General features: G+C 34.5%; 2 protein-coding genes across 2 annotated transcripts; both read right to left on the bottom strand.

Moving 5' to 3' along the window:
- Positions 1-42: 42 nt before the first annotated feature.
- On the bottom strand, positions 43-2,863 carry LOC103864153 (putative aquaporin NIP4-1). The gene is made up of 5 exons (XM_009141916.3): positions 1,903-2,863; positions 1,575-1,799; positions 1,239-1,436; positions 1,091-1,152; positions 43-1,006 (listed from the first exon to the last, which is right to left on the bottom strand). The coding sequence occupies exons 1-5, from the start codon at positions 2,032-2,034 to the stop codon at positions 772-774; spliced, it is 852 nt and encodes a 283-aa protein (XP_009140164.3). The 5' UTR covers positions 2,035-2,863; the 3' UTR covers positions 43-771.
- Positions 2,864-8,071: 5,208 nt separating this feature from the next.
- On the bottom strand, positions 8,072-12,220 carry LOC103864152 (putative aquaporin NIP4-1). The gene is made up of 5 exons (XM_009141915.3): positions 10,571-12,220; positions 10,254-10,478; positions 8,692-8,889; positions 8,490-8,551; positions 8,072-8,402 (listed from the first exon to the last, which is right to left on the bottom strand). Exons 1-5 carry the CDS (start codon positions 10,700-10,702, stop codon positions 8,189-8,191), a joined length of 831 nt encoding a protein of 276 aa, XP_009140163.1. The 5' UTR covers positions 10,703-12,220; the 3' UTR covers positions 8,072-8,188.
- Between the last annotated feature and the right edge of the window lie 353 nt (positions 12,221-12,573).

Here is a 12,573-nt window from a genome sequence, read left to right as displayed (position 1 = left end):
ATTTTATTTTTTTTATATATCTAGAGTATTAGTGTCCTTTTACCTATTAAATGAAACATTTTGGTCATTTTCCTCTTTGTGGTCTATTTTTGTGACCAAAACTTGAAAATGATCTATTTATGAGAATTGCCCAATATATTTTCATGTTGTGTTTAAGAAATATAGCATTTATCATTTAAGTATATTATATACTTTTATAATTAAATACATTGTTATTTTTAAGTATTGTAAAAATACTGCAAAAAATTTTAATGGTAGTGTAAACAGAAATATTATCTTCCAATATTTTTCTAATTTGGAATCTTTTATTTTTTGGAAACAAATTTGGTCAAAATAAATTTTCACAAAAGGAATACTTATTAAGATGCTATAGAATATACATTCTACAAATATTATAGATTACAATTAGGCTTAGGCATTCGGATACCAGATCGAATTTGGGTTAGATTAATTTCTTGGATTTCAGGTATTTCGGAGTATTTTAAAATTCAATATCGGATACGGTTCGGTACCTCTTAGATCCGGTTCAGATAAATTATATCAAAAATATCTGTAATTTTATCGGATTTAGTTTGGTTCATGTATCAAAAACAAAAATCAATCCAAAAAAAAAAATTACCCAAAATATCTGATTATTTTATAAATCAAAATGGACAATTCTTAATAATCTTAAAGAAACACCAAGTCAAAAGAAACCAAATTATCTTAACACAACAAAAGAGACGTCTAGAAGAGACTAACACAGTCAAATACAAGAAAGAGAACAAAATATTAGCTGTTAGAACTAGAAGCATTGTTGTTGGAAGAAGCTTTACGAAGGAAAGAAGAACTTTTAGTGAGTTCCCCTAGTGGTTTATCCGTAAATCTGATGAAGTTGTAAACAAAACCTCCGGCCACAATTCCGATGATAGGACCAACAATGTAAACCCAAATTCCTTTATACACTCCCATCACAATTGCTGGTCCTAGACTTCTTGCTGGATTCATTGATGCTCCAGATATCGGTCTAAGAATATTCAAAACCCAAAATTAATATTTATGTTCAATATATGAATTTTCTTTGTAGTAGAATGAAAAATGTAAGTTTTACCCGGCTACAAAGACGTTCAATATTATTGTCATCCCTACCGCAATTCCAGCTAATTCTCCGATCTGTCAAATATATCCAGAACAACATTAGAATCTCCATTTGCACACTAATATATATATATATATATATATGTATAAGGAAGACTAACCGCACGACTATCTGTGGCAACACCAGATATAACGAACATGAGGAGGAATGAGATAATGATCTCTGAGGCGAGCGCTCGTGCCGCCGAATCAGCTGGAGTTGTTCCGAAGAAAGCTTCGGGTGTGACTTTGAACATTAGCCTCAATGTCAAACTAGCTAGTAAGGACCCCGCAAGTTGTGCACCTATATACGATGGTACCTGCCCAAAGCATTGTATACAATCATATTAGTTAAAAACTATGCGACTTGTTTTGAAAAAGTTCTTGACAAATATAAATACAAAACCTAGTGTCTGAATCAATCTATAAGTCTTATTCTAAGGGAGAAGATAAGTTACCTGATACCAAGGAAACCGCCGGAAAATGGCAAAACAGATAGTGACGGCAGGGTTAAAATGTGCGCCAGAAATGTGACCAACAGAGTAAATCATGACCATAACAATCAGACCCCAAGTCACACATATCCCTGGAAATGTCACTTTTCCACCGTACAACACATTCACCACCACCACTCCACATCCAGAAAATATTATGAAATACGTCCCAATCAACTCTGCTATCAACTACGACAAATTTATTTTAAAAAGAATAACAACAAATCAGTTTTTTTTTTTTAAATATGTATTTCTTATAACTATGCAATAAAAAAAATACTTCGTTTTCTACCTTTTGAGTAAGGCAAACAATGCTGGGGGAAGTACATATGATTGTCTCGATTCCTCCATGGCAATCTTTTTCTATTCCTTTTTCAATTCTTGATATTTGCTCCTCTTCGATTCCTTCACCGTGAGAAGTCATTTTTGGTTAAGTTTTAAATTAAAATATAGGTTTGTACAAAAAGGTTTTGAGTAGAGTATTTAATGTGTGAAAAAGGAATCTGAAATATGTTACTTGTTAAAAATACTGGAGGTCAAAGAGCTTTTTATACATGCCAAACAGAAATTAGTTGAAACAATAACAGAAGGATTGGATTAAATCTAATGAGTTGGACTATGATTCGATGGAAGAGATGATAAATAGGATAAAACTTTGACGTTACGTGGAGATAGGTAAGAATTGATACTAAGATTGTCACTAATTATTCAATCAAATAAGGAATTCAACATTATCTTTCTCTGTTACTCTGCCGACCTGTTAAACGCAATTTAGAAAATTGTCATAAATGAAGCTATATGCAGAGGTGTCACAAATTTTAGTAAACAATTTGCTTGTGTCCAAACTTAACAAATTGGTTTTTTAGGAAACTAAGATTTCTAGCCATTAGTAAATTTAAACACCATTTTCTAACAGTAACAGTATTGAGAATTCTATGTTCACTCATATTCACAAATTAAAATGTGTGTCAAAAATCGCTTGCAGAAGATATTTTAGTCAAGATTTATTTATTTGCTTATTTAAAATGTTTTTGCTAATTGTTTTCTCATAACAATAATTGTAATCTCTTAAACATTATTTGCAAAGTAATTTTCTCTTAAAAATTATGCGCGAATTAATTTTATCAACTTTGCTTATTATGTGTATTGTTTTGAAGAAAAAAACAAAGATGAAGATCGAAAAATCTTAGAAAAACCAAAAACAAAAAATATTTAAGATTCATGTATTAATTTTGTGAACTATTGGATAAGGATGTTGTATATTAGAGATATATATGAGAATTATATAGATAAATATGAGATCCTAGAGATAAGGACGATCAAGTTATTAGAGTTGTATATATACTCTTGTAAAGTCATTAATAAGATGACGTTGTTCAGCTATATTTACATGGTATCAGAGCTAAGATCTGATTAGCGAAAGAAGTTTTCTTTTCAAGTTTGTTTCGTCATCATGGGAGATGAAGAGAAGCAAGTTATGGTCAAGTCTGGTGAAATTGTTCATGTGTCTCCGTACTCATTGTTTTCTTACGACAACCCGGGTGCTCTAATCACATCGGTGCAGTTGAAAGGAGACAACTACAACGAATGGGCTATGGAGATGTGGAATGCGCTGAGGGCAAAGAAGAAAGCATGCTTCATTGATGGGAGTTTGCCAAAACCACAGGAGGATGGTAAGGACTTGGAAGCTTGGTTGAGTGTAAACTCGATGATTGTTGGTTGGATACGCTCTTCGATTGAACCGAGAGTAAGATCTACGGTGACCTTCATAACGGAGGCTCACAAATTATGGGATAACCTTAAGAAGAGGTTTGATGTTGGGAACAAAGTACGTGTTCACCAGTTGATGGAGCAATTGGCTTCATGTCGTCAGAATGGTCAGGCCGTAATTGATTATTATGGACGCATGGCGGTTATGTGGGAAGAGTTGCAGACATATAAGCCGCCACCGGCGTGTACGTGTTCAGCTGCAGCCACTTATGAAAAGGAGCGTGAGGATGAGAGAGTTCATCAATTTATTATGGGGTTGGATGACTCTAAGTTCGGTAATGTGGTGACAGCTATCATAGAAGCAGATGAGTTACCAGACCTTGGCAAAGTATATGCGAAGGTTATTAGAGAAGAAGCAAGGTTCAATTCTTCTAAAAGTCGAGAAGCAAGTCAAGAAGCAATTGGTTTTGTGGCTAAACGAGAGGCTTCTCAAAGTGAGAATCATGAAATCGTCATGAATGGAAACAACACACGAGGAGAAGGAAACAGAGCAAAAGACAGAGTCTGTTATCATTGTGGCAAACCAGGACATGAAAAGAGCTCTTGTTGGCAGCTAGTGGGGTATCCAGAGTGGATGAATGATAGACAGAAAGGACGTGGTGACGGTCGTGGTTCCAATAGAGGAACTGGGCGTGGTTATGGCAGAGGCGGTGGGCGTGGAGCAGCAAATGTTGCAACGGCAACCAGCTCTTATGGTGCTGCTTCTGGTGATCTTACGCCTGAACAATGGAGACAGATAACTCAGATTATTCAAGAAGTGAAGTCTAGTGGCGGTAATGAAAAGCTTTCAGGTAAAACACTTGGTGATGTTATTATTGACACTGGAGCTTCACATCACATGACTGGGGAGCTCTCCCAGCTTGTGAATATACGAGATATGGCACCTTGTTTAGTAGGTTTTGCTGATGGAGGAACCACAACATCATCACGCATGGGTGACCTTATTTTAAGTGACACCATATCTCTTAAAGATGTTCTATACGTGCCAAACCTGGATTGTTCATTGATATCGGTTTCTAAACTACTAAAACATATGAACTGTTTTGCGTTATTCACCGATGCTATATGTTTACTGCAGGACCGTTCTTCGAAGACTCTGATTGGAGCAGGTGAGGAGCGTGATGGGGTGTACTACTTCAAGGATGTTTCAATGGCGAAAGGAAATAAGGCCGAGGGCAAATTTGATCAGTTGTTGTGGCATCGGAGACTTGGACACCCAGCTTTTTCAGTTTTTCTCAGATTTCTGGTGTTAAGAATAATGTTTGCTCAAGTCTTTGTGACATTTGTTTTAGAGCAAAACAAACTAGGGATGTGTTTTTTGAAAGTTGCAATAAAACTACCAAGTGTTTAGAGTTAATCCATGTAGATGTTTGGGGCCCTTATAGAGTTCCATCCTCGTCAGGTGCTGTGTATTTTCTAACGATAGTAGACGACCATTCACGGGCTGTTTGGACCTACTTAATGATGAAAAAGTCAGAAGTAAAAACGATAGTGGAAAGATTTGTCAAGTATGCAGAAAAGCAGTTTGATAAGAAAGTACAAACGGTGCGCAGTGACAATGGTCTGGAGTTTATGAGCTTAAGCAGTTATTTCTTGGATAGTGGGATAGTTCATCAAACAACATGTGTGTACACGCCGCAGCAGAATGGCAGAGTGGAGAGAAAACATAGACACATTTTGAATGTGGCAAGAGCAATGCTATTTCAAGCAAAGCTGCCGGTGAAGTTTTGGGGGGAGGCAATATCATCGGCCACTCATGTTATTAACATGACTCCTTCCAAAATATTACAAGGAAAGTCGCCTTATGAAGTTTTGTTTGGGAAGAGACCACACTACAGCTCACTTCGAGTGTTCGGTTCTTTGTGTTACGTACATCGAAGGGACAGGAGCAAAGATAAGTTCAGTCCGAGGAGTAGGAAGTGTATTTTTGTGGGATATCCTTTTTGGAAAAAGGGGTGGAGAGTGTATGATATTGAGACAAACGAGTTTCTTGTTTCGAGGGATGTAGTGTTTAAAGAGGATATTTTCCCCTTAAATGAAGAGTTGTCGACTGTGGTTGATGAAACAAGCTTGACTGGGGGACCGGATGACGACTGGATTATATACACTGTCTCAGACACTGAGGACAGGGGGAGTGATCCAGTTAATGTTGCTGGAACAACCAAGGAGTCCGAGAAAATTGAAACAGAGAAAGTGAATAGTGTTGAAACAGAAGTTGTAGAAGTAGTCACTACGGGAGAGAAAGTAGCTGAAGGAGATGAGATAGACAATCAGATCACAACAGGCAGTGGTAGTATAAATAACGCGCCCACGGTTAGTAATGAATCAGTTGTGACAAACCAAGAACCTGAACTAGGACGAGGCTTAAGAGAGAAGATGCCATCAGTTAAACTGCGAGACTACATCAGTTACAGTGCCGTATGCCTTGACACCCCTCATCACAATCTCACCAGCTCCGATCCAGAGTCTTCAACAGTGGTCCCAGGTACGGCTGCGACACCTTATCCTTTAGTAAACTATATCTCTGATGAGAATTTTTCAGCGTCCCATAAGGCGTTCCTAGCTGCTATTATCAATGAAACTGAACCAAGGAGCTACAAGGAAGCAATGCAGCTTGAAGAGTGGAGAAACTCGATGAAGGATGAGATTACTGCATTTGAACTGAACAAAACATTCAGTGTTGTGGACCTACCACCGGGAAAAACAGCTATTGGGAATATGTGGTTATACAAGAATAAGTATGGACCAGATGGCACAATAAAGAGACGCAAATCTAGGTTGGTGGTGCTTGGTAATAGACAAGTAGAGGGCGTGGATTTTACAGAAACGTTTGCGCCGGTTGCTAAGATGACAACGATCCGGAGTATGCTACGTGTGATAACAGGTAAAGGATGGATAGTACACCAAATGGACGTACAGAATGCGTTTTTGCATGGGGATCTCAAAGAAGAAGTTTACATGAAGCTACCTCAAGGCTTTACTCATTCAGACCCAAAGAAAGTGTGTCGGCTTCACAAGGCAGTTTATGGCTTAAAACAAGCTCCTAGATGTTGGTATGCAAAGTTAAGTGAAGCGTTGACAACATTTGGGTTCAAACATTCGTATGAAGATTACTCATTGTTTATGTTAACTAGAGGACATATTGAGATCAGGGTCTTGATCTATGTCGATGACTTACTGATATGTGGGAATGATATGGACGTCTTGTTGAAGTTCAAAGAGTATTTAGGCAGATGCTTTCATATGAAAGATCTCGGGAAACTCAAGTATTTTTTGGGTATCGAAGTTGGACGAGGAGATGAAGGATTCATGATCACTCAAAGGAAGTATACGCTGGATTTAATCACAGAGGTCGGACTGCTTGGGGCAAAGCCGAGTGCAACACCTATGGAACAACAACACAAGCTTGGGAGAGATAAAAGTCCGTTTATTATACAATCACAGAAATACAGAAGGCTAGTGGGGAGGTTGATATATCTGTCGATCACAAGACCGGACATATCCTACTCTGTTCATATTCTGGCGCAGTTTATGCAGACACCAAGAGAAGCTCACTGGGATGCAGCTCTGCGTGTAGTATGTTATCTAAAGGGAACAGTTGGTCAGGGTATTCTTCTGAGTTCAAGTACGGATCTCAGGCTTTCAGTCTACTGTGACTCTGACTGGTCTTCATGTGCAGCTTCCAGACGATCGCTGAGTGCGTATGTAGCAATGGTAGGAGACTCGCCCATCTCGTGGAGAACACAAAAACAAGACGTCGTGTCACACTCATCGACAGAAGCGGAATATCGGTCAATGGCAGAGGCGACAAGGGAGATCAAGTGGCTTAAACGGTTGCTGCATGACTTGGGGTCGCCACTCAATGAGCCGGTGAAGCTGTATTGTGACAGTAAATCAGCAATCTATATTGCTACTAATCCAGTCTTCCATGAGAGGACTAAACATGTGGAATCTGATTGTCATCAAACTAGAGATGCTATAAAAGCTGGACTGATTACGACAGTTCATGTCCGAACTACTGAACAGATAGCTGATGTTTTGACCAAGGCGAGTTCGAAACTTCCATCTTCCCAAATTGAGGGGGAGTATTGGATAAGGACAGGTCCGGGCCTGAATAGAAGCCCATCAAGCATGTGCTTGGGGCCCGGCAAAAATATAGATTGTTTTAGGACCGATAAAAATCATAAACAGCATGTAGCTCTACTGGAAACATTCTTCTAACAGTGGAAATGAACTCGGGTTCAAACATCCACACCTGCATCTTTAAATTTTTTTTGCTGGTTTTTAGAAACAAAAAGGCCAAAAATATTTTTTGCTTGTGGGCCAATATTTTTCAGGCCCGGTCCTGGATAAAGATGTTGTATATTAGAGATATATATGAGAATTATATAGATAAGTATGAGATCCTAGAGATAAGGACGATCAAGTTATTAGAGTTGTATATATACTCTTGTAAAGTCATTAATAAGATGACGTTGTTCAGCTATATTTACATGAACATCATACTTTTAGTGTCCCCAAGCAAAACTCATACGCATATATTAGACATGAACTTGAAATGCCATTATCCGTAAAAAGACGATGAGTGGCAAATCATATTCTCAAAAGGATTATGGAATTAGGAGGAAATAATGATCTTGGAAATAAAGGATATGTGGTACCTTTCTGGATACATATTTTAAAAAGTACGATTAATGAAAAAATTGTATTTCATTGCCAAATTTTGAAAATGGAGTCTGTTTTCATTTAGTGAAAGATATCAATTTATACATACATATCTGGAACTAATAAAATATTAGCTCGTCGAATTATTGTTTTGGAGAGATGCTACGGAGAAAAGACGCACTCTTGGTGAGTTCTCGAAGTGGCTTATCAGTAAACCTGATAAAGTTGTAAACAAAACCTCCGGCCATAACTCCGGAGATGGGACCTACAATGTAAACCCATATGTCTTTGTAAACTCCCATCACAATTGCTGGTCCTAGACTTCTCGCTGGATTCATTGATGCTCCTGAAATCGGTCTATATCATTTACAAACCCAGATTAGAAATATTTCCAACTCTATGCTATGCTGGTAATATGAAAACGTTACTGAAAAGTATTTTTACCCGGCCACAAAAACATTTAACATTATAGTCATCCCTACCGCAATTCCAGCTAATTCTCCAATCTGTCGAAAATATTGATAACCGTCCAATAACATGAGAACTTCCATTTGCATACTTTCGTGATTAATCGTGTCATAATCTCTTAGATATGTTGGATAACTAAAGGATATAAGGTAACTTGATACATATAGAAAAAACTAACCGCGCGACTATCAGTTGAAACGCCGGAGATAACGAACATGAGAAGAAATGAGATAATGATCTCCGCAACGAGCGCTCGTGCCGCCGAATCAGTTGGAGTTGTTCCGAAGTAAGCTTCAGGTGTTACTTTGAACATTAGTCTTATTGTCAAACTGGCTAGTAACGATCCTGCAAGTTGTGCACCTACATACAATGGTACCTGCCCAAAACATATTATACAAATCATTTCCATCATCAAATATCAAAATAAATGAGTATAGTTTAAGTTTTGGACAAAGAACCAACATCATGGCAAAGCTTTTCAACCGAACTGAAAAGGTTAGCAACTCTAAAAAGAAGATTTCAAGATAGTTTACCAACCCTGAGCACAAAATACGACTGCAGATTTATTAGCTAAAAATGTAAGAGGTTTTCATAAATATATGATTTCTGATGGTTTTCTATTCCAGTCAGACTTCCTAGACTATTTCTTGTTTGAATAATAAAATAGCGTTTAGATGTAAAAAAATGTACTTGTTTTTTTTAAAAAAAAATTACTTGTATTTCTTACCATTATCATCTTAAATGAAAATTGTTCTGTTAATCACAAGGTCAAATGATAATTTTTATTATGAGTAAACGCGAACTCTAAACCGGCTGTCTTGTCATCTCATCTATATTATTAAAACTGAAGTACCTTTTGGTACTGTTTGGAAACTTAGATAGTAGATTAAATAATTATTTGGAAACAAAGATAGCAAATTAAATATTTTTATTTACATATTTAATCACTGTATTTCTTTCTCATTTACAGATTCTGTTGTTTGGAAACTTGGATAGCAGATTAAATGAGAATTGCTTAGAAACGTGGATAGCAAATTAAATATTTATTTTTATTTACACATTTAGCCATTGTATTTCTTTCTTATTTACAAATCTGCCGCTTTACTTAAAATCAAATATCATAAAATTAATAATAATTTATAAAAACCTACTGTAAAAAATTAAATCATTTTTAATAAATAAACAAAAAAATCAATAGGTTAATATATGAATATTACAATTACATCAAATTGCATCAAGTTATAAAATTATAAATATAATATTACGTACAAATAAAAAATTATTATCAAACATCTATATTAAATAATAATATAATATATTCTACTCTAAATATATTTTACAAAACATAAAAATATAAATGGATATTTTATAAAATAAATGGTTTATAAATTTACATTGAACGCAAGTTAAATCCAACACCCGCGCGGAGGCGCGGATCAAGATCTAGTTTTAATTAAAGATGCTTTAAAATCGATTAAATTACTTCAAAAATGGAACAAAAAATAATTAATGTGAGTGCATTAATTACATAACAAATGTATAAAGTTATAAACTACTAATCACTAGAACTGATTTGCTATTGTGATATTTGAAAATGTTCACATTTGATTTATGAAAGAATGGAAATGTTTTTCTTTTAATGGTTTCTTTTATTCGTTCTAAATCACATTTATTTGCAAACGCAAAACTTGGTGTTCAAAACAATCTAGGTCTTTCAAGGATGAGACAGAGAATAGCGACCTGATACCAGGGAAATCGCCGGAAAATAGCAAAAGTTAAGGTGACGGCCGGATTGAAATGTGCACCGGAGATGTGACCAGTAGAGTAAATCATAACCATAACAATGAGACCCCAAGTCACACATACCCCCGGGAACGTCACTGTTCCACCGTACAATACATTCACTACCACCACTCCACATCCAGAGAATATTACAAAGTACGTCCCTATCATCTCGGCTATCAACTGTAATCAATTTTATAAAGGCTTAAACCAATTTGAAGAAAAGATCTATTGTCATTGTAACTACGTATTACATTTTGTTTTTTGATTTTTACCTTTTGCGTAAGGCAAACAATACTTGGAGAAGTACATATGACTGTCTCGATTCCTCCATGGCAATTTTTGGCTTGGCCTTTCTCAATTCTTGATATTTCTTCTTCTTCGATTTCTTCACCATTGGAAGTCATTTTTTAGATTAATTTAAACAAAAAGATCAAATGGAGATTTTTTATTTGAGAAAATGAAAATTTTAGTGACTGGTGAATCTGGAGTTTTAAGAGTTTTAAACATATGAAAGAGAATTAGCTGAAACAATCACAAAACTGTTGGATAAAATCTCAAATGCTGGAATAATAGAGCTGTAATTGGATGTAATAGATGAAAAATAGGATCAGACTTGAACTAGTAGAAGAGGCTACAATTGCAATAAACGAGTTGCAAGTTTGTCGGAGTTATTATATTTCTTTACTACGTCGACCTGTTCAAAGGAAAACAACCTTTAACAATATACGTTGGCCAACTAAAGTTTTGGGGTGTGTTGTTTGAGTTTGGGATTAGTTTTGAATTATAAAAATTAATATATTTAAGTTTTACTTAGTCCAATATCAAAAATAAAATAATTGGATAATATATATGCTTATTGATCTTACTAAAAGGAATATAACGTTTTTAGTATGAACCATATATATACAGTTTTAGCTGCATGCTTGTATTAAAAGTAGTCCATATCAATAGATTTTTTTTTTTTGATAAAAGGCTTATATCAATAGCATTTTCTCTTACGGCTTTAAGTTCTTTTATATAGGTAATCATTGGTGAGATTTATATTTAATTCGACCGTATCCTGGAATATTTGAAGATTTCCTTTTATATAAACAAAATATAAGAATTTATAAAGTTTTTTAAAAATAATTTATGAAGCATTATTAAGTACTTGCAAGAATTTATAAAATCAGTTATAAGATGTATATAACAATGTATATATTTTTCTTGAACACCATAAAAATGTATATATAAGGGTTTATAAAGTGTTATATAATCAGTTATAAGAGTTTGCAAACAATGTAAAAGTGTTTACCAAGGCTTATATAGATTCTCAGCTTCAGAGTTAATAAAACAATGAATTATGATTTATAAAGGTCATAAATTATTATAAAGATTTAAAAATTATGAAGTAATTAACCAAGGCTAATAAATTTGTTATATAAAAAATGTATAAGGATTTATAAAGTCTTGTGAAAAATAATTTATAAGATTTATGAAAAATAATTTATAAAGTTTTATGAAAAATAATTTATAAAGCATTATTATGTACTTGCAAGGGTTTACCAAATCAGTTATAAGAGTTTATATAACAATGTATATATATATATATATATAAGGATTTATAATGGGTTATAAAAGCTTACAAACAGTCTAAAATGATTTACAAAGGCATATAAATTCAGTTATAAGCATCCACAACACAATATGATTTATAAGGGACTATATATAATTTACAAGCCTTGTAAATAATGTTATATAAACAAATCATAAGGGTCAAGCCTTTCGTTTTCGTCAAAAAAAAAACAAATCAGAAGGGTCTAAATAGTCTTAAAAATCCTTTATAAAGCATTATTATGTAAGATTTATAAAAATCAGTTATAAGAGTTTATGTGACAATGTATATAAGGATTTATACAGTGTTATAAAATCCGTTACATGAGGTTATTACAAACAGTGTAAAAGGGTATATGAAGGCTTATAAACTCAGCTATAAGAGTTCATAGAAAATGTATTAAGATATATAAAGGTTATTAAAATCATGTTCTATTTATAATAAAATTTCAAACTATTGATTTGGGGAAAAAAATTAAAATCTTTAAATTTGGGAAAAATAAGTTTGCAACTTTTAATTTAGGAGAATTTGGTGAAAATCTCATGCTATACGTTATCTCTCTAAGAAAAATAGATAGTTAACCCACAACATTATAACAATAGTTAACATTTCTCCCTTTTCGTTTTTCTTTATATTTATTTCTTCGTGTTATTTTTTTTGTCGTTTGCTTAGATATTTTGT

Source organism: Brassica rapa, chromosome A04 (genome assembly GCF_000309985.2).
Source record: "Brassica rapa cultivar Chiifu-401-42 chromosome A04, CAAS_Brap_v3.01, whole genome shotgun sequence".
In the NCBI taxonomy this organism is placed as follows: Eukaryota; Viridiplantae; Streptophyta; class Magnoliopsida; order Brassicales; family Brassicaceae; genus Brassica; species Brassica rapa.
The sequence above is the reverse complement of the archived record's forward strand: the minus strand, read 5'-3'. Positions and strand labels throughout refer to the sequence as shown.

Excerpts from the sequence above, each read along its gene's own strand:
- LOC103864152 (XM_009141915.3), bottom strand. The coding sequence starts at position 10,702 with ATGACTTCCAATGGTGAAGAAATCGAAGAAGAAGAAATATCAAGAATT. Across the intron at positions 10,479-10,570 it reads TTGTTTGCCTTACGCAAAAG|TTGATAGCCGAGATGATAGG; the intron begins GTAAAAATCAAA and ends AATTGATTACAG. Across the intron at positions 8,403-8,489 it reads TTAAATGTTTTTGTGGCCGG|ACCGATTTCAGGAGCATCAA; the intron begins GTAAAAATACTT and ends TAAATGATATAG.
- LOC103864153 (XM_009141916.3), bottom strand. The coding sequence starts at position 2,034 with ATGACTTCTCACGGTGAAGGAATCGAAGAGGAGCAAATATCAAGAATT. Across the intron at positions 1,800-1,902 it reads TTGTTTGCCTTACTCAAAAG|TTGATAGCAGAGTTGATTGG; the intron begins GTAGAAAACGAA and ends AATTTGTCGTAG. Across the intron at positions 1,007-1,090 it reads TTGAACGTCTTTGTAGCCGG|ACCGATATCTGGAGCATCAA; the intron begins GTAAAACTTACA and ends GAATATTCTTAG.